The 15,570-nt window shown below is 43.5% G+C and overlaps 1 protein-coding gene across 1 annotated transcript; it reads left to right on the top strand.

Annotated features, from left to right (window-relative positions):
* On the top strand, positions 9,205 to 10,218 carry LOC8062026 (NDR1/HIN1-like protein 6). The gene has a single exon (XM_002462047.2). It carries the CDS (start codon positions 9,331 to 9,333, stop codon positions 9,955 to 9,957), a length of 627 nt encoding a protein of 208 aa, XP_002462092.1. The 5' UTR covers positions 9,205 to 9,330; the 3' UTR covers positions 9,958 to 10,218.

The raw sequence follows: 15,570 nt of genomic DNA, 5'->3' as shown, positions 1-15,570 counted from the left end.
AAGATATATATATATATATGCAATGTTGCTTGCTATAAGATGGTTGAATGGATAAAATGGTTAGTAATCAAGTTTGGATTGATTTGAGTTGGATAAGTTCATAAGATGATACTTAGTAAGTGTATTGAATGGATTCATGTCTTGTGAAAGTTTTCAAACAAGTCTATTTCAAGTTTGATTCAATTTGAAGAAGTATAGCTCAATTGCTTGAAATCTGTCCATTTTTTTTTGAAAACTGAGCTAGCAGTGATCAAGTCTAAGTTTGAGTGATAAAATATATTTGGAATGGCTTGAATTTGGTATGCATGCTGTACACTTATCATAGAAGATGCTGTCGAAATTTCATGAAAATTGGATAAGGGATACTTTAATTTTCGAAGTGGATCTTATCAGCTATAGTGCAGCAGTTTTCAGCATGTAGCAGTGGTGGAAGAATTGAAATCTGGTAGCAACCTAGAAGTCAAATGAATTTCAAATTTTTATAGCTGCTAGATGACTTCGTGAATCACATCTCCACCAAATTTTGTGGTATTTCGATCTGTACATTGTGAGATATGGATATTTGTTTAAAGGGTACAGAATCTGCGAGAAAAGTGACAAATATTGGATTGATCTAGAGTCACTTCAATTGAAAGGTCCTCAAGTTGGAAACATGTTTATAAGTATTTGAGGCACCTAAGACTGATCTTGAGTTGATCTAGAAGCATTACAAGTAATGAGTACAAGGTTATTTGATTGTGGAATGTACTTGGTGTACACATTTAGTACTCAAATTGAAGATCAAGATCAAACTCAAGATGAAGATGAAGTTTAAGTTCTAGTAATTAACTATTGGAAATCATTTGTTAGAAAGAAAAGGACTTAAACAAGTAGAAAGAAAAGGACTAAAAAAGGGATTCATGGTTACTCATCACATTAAGTCCGTCACTTGAATCAATCAATCAAAGCAATTCAAGTGAGTATCAAGAATAGTTCTTTGGAGAGAGGTCACTTCTCCCTATGTGAGGGGCGTGCCGCCCGAGGAGTGGGTAAACCAAGTGTGGTGCTTGGAAGGCTAACATGGAAGTGGTGATCTAAAGGACATTTGAGATGCTTAGTTGAACTAATCAAAAGGATTGATCAAGAAAGCAAGCAACAACCCAAAAGAGAGCTAGTCATGCTATTTCAAGTGATATTCTTAGTAGTTCTCTCATGCAAGCAATGGTCAAAAGAAGAAGCAAGCCAACCACAACAACATAGTGCACTTGATCATAAGTGGTTCTCAAATCATATGGGTGAAGATTTGATCTACAATTGGCATTTATAATTTGTCTTCACCAAACTTATAAATTGGACTTCACATTGCTATTGGAGAAATGAATTGGAATCTATGTGACTATCCTCTTCTCCAACATAGCAAAGGTATCATTGTAATGTGCATGATCATTTCATTCCTTACTAGTATGCGGTTAGTGCATATAGTACATGCTTAATAGGATCATGCATGACAAATGAAAAGTTTAAAATTCATAACCTACCACTATTGCTTGAATGATTAGTTGATATAGTGGTATGTATATGAGTTTGTTCATGAGCTCGTGAACCCAAGTACTTGATCTATTTTGGATTGTTAACAAGTGACAAGTATAACATTGGCAAGATAACCCTTAATGTGAGGTGTGAAAAAAGCTTGCCATTGGTTCAAATCGGACTTGGAAGCTTAGGCAAATCAACATAGTTCAAAGTCTACAATTAGAAGCTATCATGATTACGAGAGTACAAGAACAAGACAACAATACAAATGGGTATCTAAATTCAAATGTTTCTTCAATTGGTATCCAACAAATGGTACTCATGATGATGATAGCAAATGTTCAAGATAGCAAACATGTGGTTCCATACTAGAAGACCTTAATTAGTAGAAGAATCCCATATGGTACCAGACAAGATATTTCAAGTGATATCACATTTATACATATGGTATCTATCATACAAGAAGGTGGTTCCACAAGTGATCCTCAACTTTAAGTGATCATCAAGCAAAGAAAGTTCCCTCACCAAAAAGATTGACAAGTGAATGACCCATGCTATGACATAGGGGGAGTGCCCCACCAAATGGTATCAAGGTCAAAGATCCTATGTGGTATCTCAAGAGCAATTCATGTAATGTCATTCCAACACAAATGGTGATGTCCATAAAAATGCAAGACTCAAGCCTCAACCATCTACCCCAATGCAATCCTTTGTCACAATGAGATTCACACTTTTTCAATTGGTATGATGTGATTTAATTGGTATCACATACCTTTTATGGAAACTGATGACAAAGGGGGAGAAGTTGGAAGAAAGATATGATCATGGGATAAGTTGGACAACAAAAGATATGTTTCAAGGGGGAGAGATCAAAGATGGACATGGACAAGGGAGCAACATTAAGGAAAAGAGTTGGATCAAAAGTCTTGGACAAAGGAAGCACACGAGTAGGGGGAGCAAGCTCATGAACATTGATTGTTTGCATTTGATTTGTGCATATTCATGTGCGTGCTTGCATTGCATAAGTTTTTAAATTCAATATGAATGCTTGTGTGGTGTATGCTAGTTACAGAACTTGATTGATGATATGATAACTAGCATGCATAGGTTGGTAGCTAGACTTGTGTTCTTCAAGTAAAGACTAGACCCTTGCTTTTAATGTTGATCTCATGGGGTTTCTAGTGTTTTTGTTATCTAGCTACACATGGTGCTAAGGATGGTGTACATTGAATGCTTCAAATGATATCGAATTTGGTATCGAACTACAATGGTTTATTCTATACACCTTAGCACTTAGTAGGGTCTTATGGTGCTTATCCAAATCTTAGCATAAAATCCAAACCAAGTTAGCAATTTACACTTGTGTGAAGTGCTAGCTTGAAAAAGCTTAATTTGCATATCTTTGTAGAGTTGTCATGAATTACCAAAAAGGGGGAGATTGAAAGGTACTTGTTTGGTTTTGGTAATTGAGTGACAACTTAGGTGGACTAATAGTGTTTATGTGAGACACACAGGAGTTTAGTCGACAGGTGAAGATGTGATGATGGAGGAGCTCATTGCATATGAGACATGTCATGGAGTCATGTGACCAAGGTGGAGAAGATCAAGATGAGGCTTGGCTTGATGGACCAATTGCAAGAGTGAAGGGCAAGTCGGAGGCTTTGAAGCAAGGGACCACGTGTGACGGTGAAGCTTAAGCAAGACCTGGTGCCAATGGACCGAGGCAACGGTGAAGAGCAAGTGAGGTCAAGATCGATGAACCAATACGGTCACGTGATGATATGAAGTGGATCATATCATTTGGTGATTGGTTGGTGCATGTGTTGCATCAACATTGGAGGAGATGGAATGGAAAGCGCAAGGCAAAGGTATAACCTAGGGCATTTCCATTTCACCGGTCATAGGTGTGTAGAGAAGTTTATGACCGGATTTAGGATAGATGGCCGTACTGTCAAGAGGGGCAAACTTGTTTGCATATCGGTCATCTACTGCCACTTGAGCGATCTAACTTTGCATACATGTTAGGATCGAGTGGCGTGGCAAGTTGAGAGGCTTACTCCTTTAGGAAAATGTTTGTGAAAAGCTAACACACATGCACTTTGGTGGTGGACACTTGTTGGTGTTAGCACTTTTGCAAAGGAGAAGGTGTTGGAGTTGATTTTGTTCAACTTGGAGAAGAGAGAGAAGTCTTTCGGTGTTCTCCGGACATTAGGATGGCTTTTAGACTGGAATACTACTTTGGTCCATTTTGATTTGGATTGAGTATTCATTTAGATTGGATAGCACTCTAAGTAAGCTTTCCAAAATGTTCAAGATCATCGAATTCGGAGTTCAGAGCTGTAACACCCTAGGTGTTAAGCATGCACTTAGTCTCATAAACCCATACATAAGCATTCTCATCAAGCATAGCATCATATGAGCATGCCATTCATTCAAGTGTGATTTTATGTGCTTAATTTATGTTAATTAAATATGATAAAAATAGTATGCTTGTTGGAAAAATCCTTGTGATGCCTAAAATAAGTTGAAATATATGTTAGAAGAATTAAGAGTAATTTTGTGAAATTTTTGGAGCTATAGAAATTGAGAAATGGCTTTTATACAAAATTCCTTAAAATGAAATTATTTGAAAACCTAGAACTAGTTTTAAGTGGTAATACAAATTCTGTTGGGAATTGGAATTACAACTTGAAACAAAGTTGTAGAACTTTTTATTTAGAGCAACTTTTGTTTTGGGAGCAAAAGGTGAAAAGGGTTTTAAAATAGTCCAAATGAATTTAGAAAAAGAAATGAGAAAACAAATTCAAAAAAACTAGAAAAGGAAAAGAGGGCGCTAGTATATGACTTTACGAATATGACTTTGATCTATTTGATTATATCAAACATGACTTTATTATATTTGCTTATGTTCTTGATTATATTGTTATTAGTATACTTTGATTATATGCATAGCATAGTTAGATTAGAATTATGTTTATGCATAGCGTAGTTAGATTACCAATATCACTAAGCCTTGCATTGCTTTCGTAGTGAATTTGCTAGCAAGGCACAGTGCTGCTCCTACCAAGAGACACTAGATAGGAGTAAAACAGATCCTCAGATATGTTAATGGAACAAGGGATCTCGGACTATTCTTCCAAAGAGGAAGAAGTTCCGATATGATAGGACATATCGATGCTGGATATCAATGAAACCCCCACAATGGTAGATCACAAATAGGTTTTGTATTCTTATAAAATGGAACCGCCATATCATGAACATCATTCAAGCAGACCTTGGCAACAACATTCACAAATCATTCTAAAATAGTCACACTATATGAGATCTCACATGAGTGTGTTTGGCTTTGCAGAATGATCAACCACATACAACAGTCATGTGGTCTTAAAGTTATCACAGCTCCAACCATTATCTATGAAGATAATGCGTGTAATACCCGATTTTAAGGACAAAATCAGATATGCACATATATGAGTTTTAGAAGTCAAATCCCACATATAGCTACAAATAAAGGGTAATATCAAAAGACAATGCATAAGTTATATAACATACATAATATAAAAGAGATAACCTTTAAAAGCAAATAGCGGATAGACAACTCCAACTTCGGGTATTAACTTCTCTCTACAGGATCCAACTGACTGGTTGATCACAAAACTAAACTCCTCCTGAAGTACGGGGGAAATAGCAAGAGTGAGTCCATGTCGAACTCCACAAGTATAGCAACTAGATTATATAGCTCCCACAATCTCATGATCAATGTGACATAAATAATGTAAAGCATTAAATAATAAACAATGAGCATATTTAACACACAAGATTCATCACCCTTAATATAGATGTCCCCAAGGCCGCTCCTGACCGTGAGCTCGGCTAGTATACTAGTTTTAACACTCTGTAGAGGTTGTATATCTTTACCCATGAGTCATGATTTACCCTTTCGCCCGAGGTGATCAGCCTCTTAACCCATTTCCAAGGAAGGTCGGCAGGGATCACTATGAAGCCTTTCAAAGGTTTCGTCTAACAAGTTAGGGCCATTAGATTCACTCGGCAGGCAGATATAGAGCCCCCCTTCCATGGCACATAACCCGCAGCCTATACACACGGACAGAGGCCACACTATACCCAACGTGTCTAGCCATTCTTATGCCATTTAAGGTAACCGCTAACAAGCTAGAAAAAGGTCCTCATACTGAGCTAAAGCCAGAGGCATTATAGCCCTCATGGTTGCACTGTTATCCCGGGTGATCACGTACAGACAAATCATCAAGTTGTTAAAAAGTCATTTTTACCATTTATTACTTAACATTAATCTAGTCACAGGATCATGGTCACAGAAATAAAATCAAAATGCTATACTTGCCTTAATCCAGTTGCTCTTGCTTATCCGTTTGGTTATGCTGGTCTTACTTGTTGCCAAAGCTTTGATCTTGATCACCAAAAACTACTCTCCGACTAAACTCGATCATCGATCATCAACACACAAACATACGGAGACAAACATACATGAAGCAAACAAGGCTATAATTAGAACAATACACCAATCATATAAAAACAGTATGAAAAGTTTATAAATGTTATCTCCTAATTTACTAAATAAGTTATTAAGCTTTATCCTTGCAAATTGCAAAAGAAATAAATATGTGAGAGGAAAACATCTACACTAACACACAGATCACGTCACCACGAGCGCAATACAACAAGATTGAACCAAAATGGAATTTAGATGTGAAACTACGGTGGATCGAGGTGGATAGATAAAGGGCTTACACGAACTTAATAAAATTGTGGACATATATCCTCCCATTGGTCAATTGCTTCTGTTAGGGTGCATGAGGAATTAACTTGCTCGTGTGTACGTATGTATAGCTCTTATTTGCATTTAGATCTCTAGGTGATTGATGAGCTTGCTTGCTTGCTGATCTTCAAGGCTGGAAGCAGATGGACTGCAGGTGTATAGATGTCTGGGCATCGTAATGGAAGCATGCAGTCAGACAACAGATGGAACACTAATGATAATCAAAGTAGATAGATACAGATGCATCGACAAAAGGTGGATATGGATAGTGTACCATGCCTTGGCCAAAATATTCAATACTAATCTTTCACCACGCAGATCGACTGAGCCTTGGAACCTTTCGTTAGCGTGCAGCACAGAGACAAAGAGCTGAAATCACCTCACGATCATGAAGCTCCTGCAACTTGCTGCCCTTGATTCACGTGCACAGATGAAAATTTTCCACGACACCAAGCCTCATGACCCTGCAACCAGCACGTGAACAGCAGCACGCAGCCAGCCACCGAACAGCAGCCCAGCAGCGTAGAGAGAGACTTCCTGGACGAACGGCCGTAGCGGACAGCAAATCCCCTCAGGCCTAGTTGCGTGCATGTGTGGTAGCTTTTGTAGATCGAAACAGCACCATCCTAATTGAATCCGATAGGGTGAGAGACTCCGGAGACGAACTCAAAGTAGTACAGATTAATATCTACGATGACGGCGGCGGATGGACTGAGAATAAAACCCTAATCCTATCCCGTGTCTGCTTCTTCAAGATTTATAGAAATTATTTTACATGGATGTTGAGCATTAAAAAGAAAAAGAGATATTTTATTATTTAGAATTTAATAAATTTTAAGATTAAAATAATTACAGAAAAGTCCAGAATTGATTTTGAAGCCCCGAAAAATGCTTCAAAAGCTCCGAAAATTCAGGGAAAAAAATCATACAGACATTATGGAATATGAGGAACCCAAACAGAGTATTTGGAGCTCATAATAAGATAATTCGAAACATCTAAAAATTAGATTATGCTCACGGAAAAAGGCCGGAAAAATTTCTAAGGAGTTTGTAGAGATTGCTTGATGGATGAGAAACTGAAAGGAGTGACGAGAGTGACGAGATATGCAAAAAAAGATTTTGAGAGACTCTAAATGAAATCTTGAGCTGAGAAACTAGGAATTTGATTGTAGAAAAAGATAAAGACTTACTGGTCAAGGAAGATCAATCTACCAAACGTATTTTAAATACTTTTCTTACTATCAGCACACAAAGAGCAACAAGGAAACATTACATCAAATCGTATGCGTCAGCATGTATGCACAACAATGTTACTAAATCATATGATGAATTTTAATTTAATATAAAAAATATTTTTGCTATATTTCAATGAGCACAAAAATACAAAATTAAATCATTTTAACTCTATTTCAAATGAAGTAAATTTTAGGGTGTTACAATGCGGCTTGTGTTACACAGATGGAGAGATGCAATATCAAGAACAATATCAACAAACACATCCATACAAAGTTATTCTATCCTCATGAATTACAACAAAATGGACATATCGATATTTTGAAAACTAAATCATGCAACAATCTCGTTGCTCTATTCACTAAGTCCCCACCAACTTTCTCATTTGGAAAATGTGTCAAAGGGATTGGTATGTGATGACTTAGGGATGTGCAGAGTTCAGGGTGAGAAATCCCCTAGACATTGGCATGTCTACAATATCATATTGCACTCTTTTCTCTTCATGAGTTTTTCTTCACAATTTCTCATAAGGAGTTTTTAATAAGGTAATATTAACACAAGGGTGTTATATCCTTATTTTTCCCATAGGGGTTTTTAAATGAGTATCAAAGACACATATTGTTCTCTAAACTACAACATGAGTTTTCTCTTGAAAAGGTTTCTCATATTAATTTACAATAAGGCAATCATTAAGTGCTATAACCTTCTCCTTCATTTCCCAAGCAGTTCTAAGGAGTTTTCCTATAGCACAAGCACACACGTATTTTTCTCATTTTAATCCTACAGGATTTTTTGAAGGAGCAATATGATCAATTGATCTCAACAAGCAATTCGATCAAAGAGAAGTGTTATGGTTAATATGCGGGGTGATCTTATCTCGCCAGATACTTCCCTGAGGTCGTATCCTAACAGCACAAAGAAGGAAAGGAGGTTCGCGAAGACATGTTCCCCAACAGGAACCCCCAACGACTCGATCATGGACTTTCTTACTTGGGGAAGATTTTCACTTTTCTCTGACTATGTATAAATAGCCAATCAATGCAATAAAGAAAACACACCGAGTTCATTACTACCTATCTGTCTCTTGCATTTACAATTCTACTCGCAACAGTTAGCACACCCATGGTCCAATCGTCGGCTGCCGCCATCCACCTGCTTCCTAGACTGAACATGTGCCACTTATTTAGAGCAAGTATAATAATAGCCTATAAGGTGACTAAATGCTAGGGTTGAGGAGATATATAGAGGAGAAACTGCCTGTAAGCTTACAGCTGCTTTAGGCACAAGAATACAGAATCTCTTTGATAGAGACATTGGGTCATGTATTAATAGTGAAGAAGTAACCATTATCGAACCTTATAGCCAGCAAGCGAGTTATATTATTAGCCTTAATGTTATCGGACCAGTTCAAAATGAGCTAAAGTTATGAACCGTCTAGGGGTGTATATATAAATAGGCATGACACATTTCTTATTTGCTTTATTTTACCGTCGTATAATCATTTTTGGACGTTGACATATTTAGGAGTGGAACTCACTCACCGTTGTTGTACCTACATCATATTCCCGGCTTCTTCTCCCAACCACAGAGCTTTTTTCCTGGCCTACAAAAAAGCAACTCCCAAGATATGACCCTCCCTTGCACGGCCTCTGCTCTTAACACCACCCGCCGTTCCCGGCCACCCGTCGACGCCGGCCTCTAACTCGGAGAGTCGGAGCCCGGCGGCCGGAGGGCGACGTTCCTAACAAATAATAATTTATTATTATTACACAGCTAACTAATAAGCCATGGGTAAGCGCAGCGTCCCTCGGTACCCTGAGGACGAGGACAAAGGCGGTTGCTGTGGCTGCCTCTGCTGGTGCTGCTGTTTCCTGTTGCTCATCGTGGCGGTGCTGGCCGGCACAGCCGCCTACTTCTTCTTCGTCTACAAACCCAAGGCGCCGTCCTACTCCGTGAGCAACATGTCTGTCTCCCAGTTCGACTTTAAATCCTCCGACTTGACGCTCTACGTCAAGCTCACGGCCTCCGTGCGCGCCGAGAATCCCAACGAGATGATCACCATCAAGTACGGCGAAGGCTCCCACACCGTGGTCTCCTACCGCGGCACGCCGCTGTGCTCCGGGAAGCTCCCGGCCTTCTTCCAGGGCTACAAGAACGTCACCGTCATGGACATCTCCATGGAGGGCCGCCACGGCTTCGGCTCCGGGCTGCAGCAGGCGCTGGAGGAGAGCGAGAAGGCCGGGGACATCCCACTCGACATCTTCGTCAGCGTCCCCGTGGAGCTGCAGCTCGGCTCCCTCGACCTCCGCCAGGTTAAAGTCAACGTGCACTGCGCGCTCGTCCTCGACAGCATCTCACCCAAGAAGAAGCCCAACATCAAGTCCGCAACCTACCAGGCCAACGTAGAGTTTTGATTGATTCTTCACAATCATATATATTTATTATTTATTGGATCAGAGTTGATCAATCCAGGGAACATATGCATGCCAATTACGTATGCATATTATTTGTCTGCACTGATTGCTCGGTCGCTAATATATTTAGTGGTGCTGGGGAGGATCAAAGAGCATATGCATTACATATATAGTATACATGTTTTAATTTTTGTAACATTGTAGTCAAAAGAATTGTTGTAAACTATATTTTTCTGCGCATGTACACTAGTACGAAAAAGATCTATGCTAGCGGTGGATTTTTTTATAGGAGGTTTGAATTAAAAAACGCATGTGAAAAGAAATCTGCGGGCCTGACACCAGAACCACCAGTAGAAAACAATTTTCACTACTGGTTTTGAAAACCATTAGTGGAAATGGTGCATTTTCACAGGCGGTTCTCTTAAGAAAACCGCAAGTGAAAATTCATTTACACTAGTGGTTCTCCTAACAAAACCGTCTATAGAAATCATGTATTTTTATTGGTAGTTTTCTTAAGGAACTATCACTAAAAATAGAATTTCTAGTTGCGGTTTGTTAAAAAACCGGCTGTAGAAATAATTTGAAATTGATTTTTTGTGTTTTCCAAATGATATAAAAAACCGCCAAAATAAAAGTTGTAGATCTCAAAATGTTATAAAATTTTGTAGTTAATAATTTTTTTCATTTGAAATTCTACGTTCGAATTTGTCAAATTTGAATTTCAAATTTTATAATTAACCTCGAATGAAGAAACTAGCAATATAAAAGTTGTAGATCTTCACAAGTTATATAACTTTATAGTTGACATGTTTTTTCATTTCAATCCGTTTAAGGCCTCAAACAATCAATGTTTGCTCGGTTTATGATAATATATGGGAACCAAACTCTACTATAGACCCGAGTGAGTAAAGAGTGGAGTGGTAGAGGAGGCTACGCGCAAGGGAGAAGTTGCGGGTTCGAATCCTACCGGCCGCGTAGCGCACGACTATACTCAAAAAAATGCGAAGGTTGACCTAATTTATATTTTGTGGATAAGCCTTTCCACAGGCGGTTGACATAACACATCGATTTCTACGGCCGGTTCTCAATTAACCACCAGTGAAAAGTTTCATTTCTACTGGCCCCCGTGTCGACGAAAGCTGGTCGGCAGTCTACCTTGGGGTATACCCACGGTAGTAGTTTATCGGTAGACGGTGCGCAAACTACGAACTCGATGGTGACGCAAGACACGGACAAGCTTTTTATCCAGGTTCGGCCGCCGAGTTGGCGTAATACCTACGTCCTGCGTCTGGTTGTATTGATTTGTGTTGAGAGAATATGATGTCCTAGGGGGGTCCCTTGCCTCTCCTTATATAGTCTGAAGGGCAGGGTTACAGATATGGAAACTAATCCTAGTCGGTTACAATTGTCATAGATAGTTCGATATCAATTCCTATTCTAACCGACTAGAATCCTGCTTGATCTCCACATCTTGCTTCCTTGCGCGAAACTCCAGGCTGTCGGATCAAGCCTTGAACTCGTCTCGTAATGGGCCAAGCCTCCTGGCCCAAGTCTAGCCGTAAGGGTATAGGGGTTTATACCCCCACAGCTAGTCCCCGAGCACCATGTATTGTGATGTAACACGCCGTCTTGAGCTTCTTCGATCAGTGAGACTTGACGTCTTCAATAAGTGGGAAAGTCGCCCAAACAGTTGCAACGGTTCTTTGACCAACTCAAAAGACAGTTGATCAACATTGACATCGAAGAAGCGAGTTGTTCGAAGAATGCGTGGTGCTCTAAATTAAAAAAGATTTCTTTCCTGGTGAAGTGTGCCCACTTTACTTTTTTGAAAGGTATAAACATCAAAAAAGCAAGCATATTCACCGCAAGGTGAAGTGTGCCCACTTAGTCCCCGAGCCTGGTAGTAGGTGACGTAGGCACGTGGTGCCAGGGTCAAAATAAAAGTCCTCAAAGAAATTCTGTAACTGAAATGCATCGCCAGATGCATCGTACCGATGTAGTCTCCGAGCTTGCTGGAAGGCGAAGTATGAGCCTTGTAGCAAGGTCTAAAAAATTGAATTTACCAGTCCGTCTGCAATTGAATAGACTAATCGACCAGTCCCCGGGTGTATAATAGTATGACGACCAGTCCCCAAGCACCAAGTGCGCTCCTTAGAATTCTGCGTTGCTATACTGTACGACCAGTCCCCGAGCATCGAGTTCTCGGTGGTCGGTGCAGTCTTTGAAGTTCCGAGCTGATAGACTAGGCGACCAGTCCCCGAGCGTCGAGTGCTCGGTGGTCGGTGCAGTCCTTGAAGTTCCGAGCTGATAGACTGGGCGACCAGTCCCCGAGCGTCGAGTGCTCGGTGGTCGGTGCAGTCCTTGAAGTTCCGAGCTGATAGACTGGGCGACCAGTCCCCGAGCGTCGAGTGCTCGGTGGTCGGTGCAGTCCCCGGACTGTTGACTCTCTAGCATATTTGTCTTCTTTTTATTGAAACGATCTTTTCAGTTAAAGTTGACATAACGAGACCTCCTGATGGGTTGTCAGATGGATGCATGAAACATTGCGCCTGGCAACTGTACAGCCGCCCTTTGCGTGGTTTGAGAAAAAGGGAACCATCAATTGGTACGAAAACTTCGCCGCATTAATTGTCTATAATCATTATAAACCGAAACGCCGCATCCGCCGCATGGCCCGCCCACTTCCCGAGAATACGGGAAGTGGGAGAGGTGGAGTTGCGGGTTATAAAAGCCTGACAGTCCCGCCTGTGCTCCTTACCCTGCCATTGCCCTCAAGCCTTCCATTTTCACCTCCTTCAATCACCTGCATCTTCGTAACCCAAATCCACTTCTCACCTCCAATGGCGAAGAGCAACGCCAAGAAGAGGGCTGAACTGATGGCCAAGGAGTGGAAGAAGTCCCGCAGCACCACCAAATCCCTCGGTGACCTCGTCGACATGGGACTCCTGCACAGCTCGGAGCTCGGCGGCTGGAGAGCACCGGAAGGAGAAAGCTTCCCCGACCCTCGTGCCGGTGAGATCGTCGTGTTTGAAGATTTCGTTAAGAGGGGCTTTGGGGTTCCGGTTCATCCTTTTCTCCAAGGTCTTCTTCTGTATTATGAGATCGGGATTTGCAATCTGCACCCGAACTCAATTCTCCTTATTTCCACGTTTATTCATCTGTGCGAGGCCTATGTTGGCATAGAGCCGCACTTCGATCTTTTTCGTTACCTTTTCTGCTTGAGGAAGAAGGGAGCAGTTGGAGGCTCCAAGGTTGCAGGTGGAGTGTACCTCAACCTTCGTGATGGAATGAAGAATCACTACCTGCACTGTCCATGGAACACTTCCTTGACCGAATGGTATAGGAAGTGTTTCTACGTCAGGGAGGAACCGGGCAGCTCCACGTTCTGTGACGTGGGGTACATTCCCGAGAAGAGGGTAAGCTGGACCGACCGCCCGGAGTTCGACGGTCAAGTGGCGGATCTGATGAAGCTGATCGACTGGTCGTGCCTGGATGGGCTTGGCGTGGTCGGCAACTTCATTTGTCGTCGGGTGATGCCCTGCCAGAAGAGGGTGCACTCGGCGTACGAGTATTCCGGAAGCGTGGACCCGACCAGGATGCGACCGGAGATCTTGGAGAAGGCGGAGGTACAACGGCTGTTGAACGAGCTGTTCAACTTTGCGGACGGAGGCTTCATCCGCGGCAGTGATCGGGTGCAAGCCTTCAAGTTAGGCCGACCAGCACCAAAGGTATGTTGCAGAGTATTTTGTTTTAGCATTCGTATATCGTCTGTAGCTGACTCATCTTTGTTGCTTTTGCAGATCGGCGATGTCGACCGGTGCACAGTGTATGTATCACTGGCACCGGGGATGGAGAATCCTGCGGGAGAAGACTTGCCAGAAGGCAATGCTGCTAGGTGTACTCGTTACACCAGCAGTGAGGAGGAACAAGCCCGCCCCGTCCCGACCACCGAGGGGAGGGTAGCGGGGAAAAGGCCATTGCCGGCAGATCCCTTGCCGACACCGATGTTGCCGGCAGATCTACCGGCGGAGAGCAGCCAAGCGCCGAAGCGTCGTCGGCTCGTGCGGATCGTTGACGACGACGACGACGACGAGGAGGCTGCGCCGTCGTTAGTCCGACGGCCTCGGAGCCGCCCAGATAATGCGCCGGCCGCTACTGATCGAGTGGCCAGCGGCCCCCCTGCACCGCAAGTTGTCGAGATGGGGGCGCAGGTGCCGACCGGCCGGGCGAGGAGGAGGTTCACCGCGACCCACCGTCGATCAGACCTGTAAGTGTTCGACTTACGTATTTTGGACTCCTCTTTGCTTTTTTTTTAAATTATACTTTTGTTCCTGTAGTGCGGCGTCGGATGTCGACCCCGGCCAGGCTGCCAGCCAGGGGACGGGTGAGCCGGTCCGCGCTGCTGAAGATACGGCCCCCCAGACCACAGAGCAGCCTACAGCTGCAGCCGCGCCTGGGAGCACCGAGGGGCTCCCGACCGCGGCACCGACTGCAACAGGCAGCCCGACCAGAGCTGAAGAGGCTCCCCCAGCTGGCTCCACAGAAGAGGAGGGAAGATCCCCGACCCCTCCTCCTGTCGGGGGGAGTGAAGTCCCCACGCCGCCCCGAGCAGGAACCTCTTCGGCTGCAGGCTCCCCAGGTCTGGTCCGAGGGCCAGTAATGCCTGGGACCACCACCGGGGGTGGCGCAGCGCAGGAGGAGGAAACCCGGGCGGCCTCCGATGACGAGGTGGAAGAGATTGAGGGTCGTCCCCGTGATGGCCGCCAACACGTGTATGTGTGGCGCCAACGCGGGGATCACTTTATCGGGCATGAGGAGCTCGCCGAGACCGAGGAGGCCGCCAGGGTGGAGCGCACGGCCAAGCGCCTCGTCGACGAAGTCAAGGTAAGCGACTTTTTGTACTGCTATACATTCTATGCCTTGTCTTGCATGGTCGTTATATGCTCGCTTTGTAGGGCGCGATGAAAACGGCAAAGTACCGGAAACGGTGCTTTGACCAGATAGAAGGCGTCGTGGCCGAGAACAAGGCCCTTGCCGCGGAGGTAGACCGGCTGCGGTCGGAAGTCGGGGAGAAGGTGGCCGAGATGAGTGCCCAAGAGGAGCGTCGTCTCGACCTCACTCGTCGCTTGGGCGACCAGTACCTGCAGCGAGAAGGTTAGTCACACGCTCCGAGCAGCTTTGCGTACTTGTGTAGTTTGCTTTACTGACCAGTTTATGATTCACGCAGACTTGGAGGAGGAGGTGGCGCGCCTCCGACAAGAGAAGGAGCAGCTCAGCCAACAGCTCGCCGGTGCGCTGGAGTGCGGGCGGCGAGCGGGAGAGGAATTGGGTCGAAAGGACCGGGAATTATCTGGTAATGGGTGCCGCCTTGTTAGCTGCTGCTTGTCGCCCCTTTGTTTGTTTGGTATGCCGAAAATAACGCTTTGTTTCGTTTGCAGTGCTCAAGGTGAACGCCAAGAAGCACCTGGATGATCTGATCAAGGACCGGGACTCCTGGAAGGTCAACTGTTGCAGGATCTGGAAAGGAGTGTCCCCAGTCCTAGACCTGATCAGTCCCGAGCTCCCGGAGAGCTAGCCCCGCGCGCCGCAGTTGACCCCGGTCGAGAAGGCGCA

The sequence above is a fragment of the Sorghum bicolor genome, chromosome 2 (assembly GCF_000003195.3).
Source record: "Sorghum bicolor cultivar BTx623 chromosome 2, Sorghum_bicolor_NCBIv3, whole genome shotgun sequence".
Taxonomy (NCBI): domain Eukaryota; kingdom Viridiplantae; phylum Streptophyta; class Magnoliopsida; order Poales; family Poaceae; genus Sorghum; species Sorghum bicolor.
Note: the sequence above shows the minus strand (reverse complement) of the source record. Positions and strands in the feature narration are given on the sequence as shown.